The 3811-nt window shown below is 49.9% G+C and overlaps 1 protein-coding gene across 1 annotated transcript; it reads left to right on the top strand.

Moving 5' to 3' along the window:
• The first annotated feature begins 1002 nt into the window (after positions 1 to 1002).
• RPS19BP1 (ribosomal protein S19 binding protein 1) lies at positions 1003 to 3433 on the top strand. Its single transcript, XM_058022649.1, has 4 exons — positions 1003 to 1051; positions 1146 to 1286; positions 1586 to 1683; positions 2783 to 3433. Exons 1-4 carry the CDS (start codon positions 1003 to 1005, stop codon positions 2915 to 2917), a joined length of 423 nt encoding a protein of 140 aa, XP_057878632.1. The 3' UTR covers positions 2918 to 3433.
• The last annotated feature ends 378 nt before the right edge of the window (positions 3434 to 3811 follow it).

Here is a 3811-nt window from a genome sequence, read left to right as displayed (position 1 = left end):
TTTAAAATTTTAAAAGTTTAATAGTAATAAAATGGTTATAAAAATAGTAATATGAACAATAATAATTTGGACAAATTGGATTAGGAAAATATGAGACAATAGAGACAAAGAGTTACAGATGTCTGGGTACCTTTTTCTGGGCAGCACGAGCCCGGAAAAGGACACCTGTTAACAAAGGAATAACCCTTAAAAACAATAACTTGTTTCATATTCATACACCTCATACATGATGCATAAATTCCATTCAATACAGGATTCTGTCTGGTCATCGTCAACTTCTTACTCTTAATCCTAACAGCACCTTCGAGGTGGGAAGAAGTTTGTTTCTTCTGATAAGAGGGCAATAAATTCTCTTTCTCTGAAAGATTTAGGTGTCCTGTGGCTGCTATCTGGCGTGAGTGCCTCATTCCTTTCTTAACAAAATATCCCGCTTACAAAGTTCTTATTTTAACTACAAAATTACCTTTGAACCACAAGACTACATTTATCGTATTATTAAAATGTTAATACAGCACTACTAATCAATACATCAAAACACATATGGTAAATATCTGCGCAGAGCCATATAATATGCACTTTCCACAAGCCGATGCCCGGCAGTGTCCCGCGGCCGGGCGGCACCGGCAGGCTCCCGCCCGTCCCCTCGCTGCCGGCCCCGGCAGGATCCCGGCAGGATCCCAGCAGGATCCCGTCCGTCCCCTCGCTGCCGGCCCCGGCAGGATCCCAGCAGGCTCCCGCCCGTCCCCTCGCTGCCGGCCCCGGCAGGATCCCAGCAGGCTCCCGCCCGTCCCCTCGCTGCCGGCCCCGGCAGGATCCCAGCAGGATCCCGTCCGTCCCCTCGCTGCCGGCCCCGGCAGGATCCCAGCAGGATCCCGCCCGTCCCCTCGCTGCCGGCCCGGTCCTGCCCAGCCGGCGCTGCCGCCCCTCAGGGCGGGGTGCGCGTGCCCGCCCTCCGGGCCGCGCGGGGCGCTGTGGGCCGAGCGGGAGCGCGCGCGCGCGGCCATGTCGGCCTCGCTGCTGCGGCGCGGCCTGGAGCTGCTGGAGCCGCCGGGTGAGCCCGCGGGCCGGGGCTGGCCGGGAGGGCGGGCGGGCGGAGGGGGCTCCCCGGTACGGCTGCAGTGACTCCGTCCCTCTTCCCGTTGCAGGCCGGGCGAAGGCGCCGCCGGGACTCCAGCGAGGCCGGGCCGGCCCCAGGACGGCGGGCGCGGCGAGGCGGAGGAAAAGGGCTCCGGAGCCCGGCAGGAGCAAGGCCACGGTCAAGGGCAGAGTCGTGAAGTCGGCGATAGGTGAGCACCGATCCCTCCTCAGCCCTCGCACCGGACACCTTTGCGGTGTCCCGTAGCCACGCTGCCGGTTGCTGTATCCATCCCATGCCGTCCCATTCTCCTGCGTGCCCTCTTGGTGTCGCCCTTTTTTGTGTCGCTCACTTTAAACACAGCCTGGTTTGTGGGCGCACCCCTATCCCTGAGCTGTAGCGGTGTCTTTCTCCTCTTTCTCCCGGACTTTGCTGATCCTCCTCTGTCTCTCCTTGTGAGCTGCCTGGATGAGAAGCTGATGCATTTTGTCACTTTCTGCTTTGCTCCAGAGGAGTACCATAAGAAGAAGCCTGTGAATCACTTGAGAGAAAACCTGCAGTACATGTTAAAGGGACGACTTGTTGCAGACAAAGCTGTCACAGAACAAGTAAGACTGTAATTTTGTGGGGGAATAAGGTGGGGTCTGTTTCCACAGAGGAACACAGGTGAATGGGAATCATCCCCAGATCTTCCAGATTTATACCTTACACATCAAGAGAGTCAGGTTAAGTTTCTGTCTACAGATGGCCTTGAGGAATTTCTGTGTGCACTGGCAAAATAACTTAGTAAGATTTAAACTGATGTTGAAATGTTGCCCCCTATGATGTTCTCTGACACTAGTGAAAATCATAGAATGGTTTGGGTGGGAAGGGGCCTTAAAAGATCATCCCGTTCATCATTCACCCTGCCACGGGCAGGAATGCCACCTACTACATCAGGTTCCTCAAAATATCCTGACAGTTGTTGGCTTTTCTTAATTACCAAAAATATTCCATAGTTTCAGCTGGCAGAGGTGCCCTGTTTAGACCTTCTCATTACTGTTGATCAAACTGGCCTTCTCCGTAGCTGGAGGCTGATTAACGAGGAAGCAGATGTGCTGCTGGCTCATCTAATAGGAATTACTCAGCTTCCTAAATGGTGTTTCTCATAACTTGAGAATTTCTTGAATGGTCTTCCCCAAAAGTCTCATGCCAGGATTTGAAGAGAATAATAGATGTCAGTGCTAGAATCTTGGGCTGCTTTTGGGAGATACAGACTGTTAACTTACATAAACAATGAAAGTGGTTTAGGCCACTGTTTCTCAGGCTGGAGATTGTTACAGGAGGTGTCAGTATTAGAAAATGCTGAGGGAATTCCACCTACTTGTTGGTTTTTTGGTTTGTGTCCTGGGGAGAGGGGATAGAAAAGAAGGTAATAGTTTCAGAAAGTTCTGAATTGAAGTCCATGTTCTTATCTCTGTGACAATTACTAGAAAATAGTTTTCATATTTGACTCCAAATAACAAGTTGGTATCTGCTGTTGTCCCAGTGACCTGCTTTGGTTAACATCAGTGGTTTGCCTCTCACTTTTCTTTGAAGGCACTCTGGAAAATAGCAGAGTTCTTGTAGAACAGCAGGGGTGCTGCAGGTGAGCTTGAAAATCCCTGTTTTGTGGTTTGGTGTGAATAACAATGGCTGTTGTTTTTTCCATTTCTGTATTGTCTGAAGGTTCTTGCTCAGAACAGAGGCAGGAAGTCCAAAGATCAGCCTCCAGAGAAGACAGAAAAGAAGAAGCCCGAAGGCACTGTGTTTACTGAGGAAGATTTCCGTAAATTTGAGAGGGAATACTTTGGGATCCCATAAACATCGTGACAGGGATTCTTGCAGTCTTTCTGCAGCTTCTCCAGTCTGGCTCTCAGGCCTGGGCGTTTCCTTGGCGTGTTTGAGATGGCACACGGGGATGTGTCTCTGTGTGGGACTTGCAGAGCAGCTCTGCCTGGATGCAGAGCTTGTTGCTGGCCAGCTAAAGCCACAGAGGTGCTCTTGACTCTGAGGTGTGTTCTCCTGGTAATTATATTCCTGCAGCCACCACATCTTGCATTCTTGATGTAGAAGGGTGGACCAAGCCAAATAAAAATCTTTTTCCCCTTCCTCAGGTTTTAAGGCTCCTGCTACCTGTGTTATTTGGCAGGGAGTGTTGAAAGTACTGTATCTGAATGGAGAAATGTTTTCAACTAGCATTAAGAAAAGGAAGGATGCTTTGAAAGACTGTTAAACTTGAGTAACCCTGCAGTTTGGGTTCTGATTACAGCCCTTGTCAGGTCTGTCAGACATTGCAAAAACTTTTTATACGTTGTTTGATTAAATAATTGTTGCAGACACTGTCTCTCTTTGCCTTTGTAGTAGTGATTATTATGACAGGTGATGAAGATGAGCCATGTCATTGCTGTGATCCAGGCATTCCTCTCTTTAGGATGACTCAGTTGTGGGAATGGCCTCTCCAATTCATGTTAACACATGTATTAAATCATCTCTCTGACATGCTTAGGCCTTCAGAGAGTGCAGTTGGAATGGAGATGACTCCTCCATTTTGGCTACTCATAATCTTCCCTTTCTCCAAGGAGGAGCTCTCACATGGAGTAAGTGTCCTTTCAGTGTTTCTAGCTGAGTGTCCCACCAAGATGTAGCCATGCCGTCAGGGCACCACTGCCGAGTGTTGCCAGGGCCTGTAGCCAGGAGGGCTTGTGACCCAGATGT

This window comes from Melospiza georgiana, chromosome 4, assembly GCF_028018845.1.
Source record: "Melospiza georgiana isolate bMelGeo1 chromosome 4, bMelGeo1.pri, whole genome shotgun sequence".
Classification (NCBI taxonomy): Eukaryota; Metazoa; Chordata; class Aves; order Passeriformes; family Passerellidae; genus Melospiza; species Melospiza georgiana.
This window is presented reverse-complemented; position numbering and strand designations above follow the sequence as displayed.

Bases quoted from the DNA above. Each gene is read 5' to 3' on its own strand.
- RPS19BP1 (XM_058022649.1), top strand. From the start codon at position 1,003: ATGTCGGCCTCGCTGCTGCGGCGCGGCCTGGAGCTGCTGGAGCCGCCG. The intron at 1,287-1,585 runs GTGAGCACCGAT...GCTTTGCTCCAG, and splicing joins AGTCGTGAAGTCGGCGATAG to AGGAGTACCATAAGAAGAAG. The intron at 1,684-2,782 runs GTAAGACTGTAA...TATTGTCTGAAG, and splicing joins ACAAAGCTGTCACAGAACAA to GTTCTTGCTCAGAACAGAGG.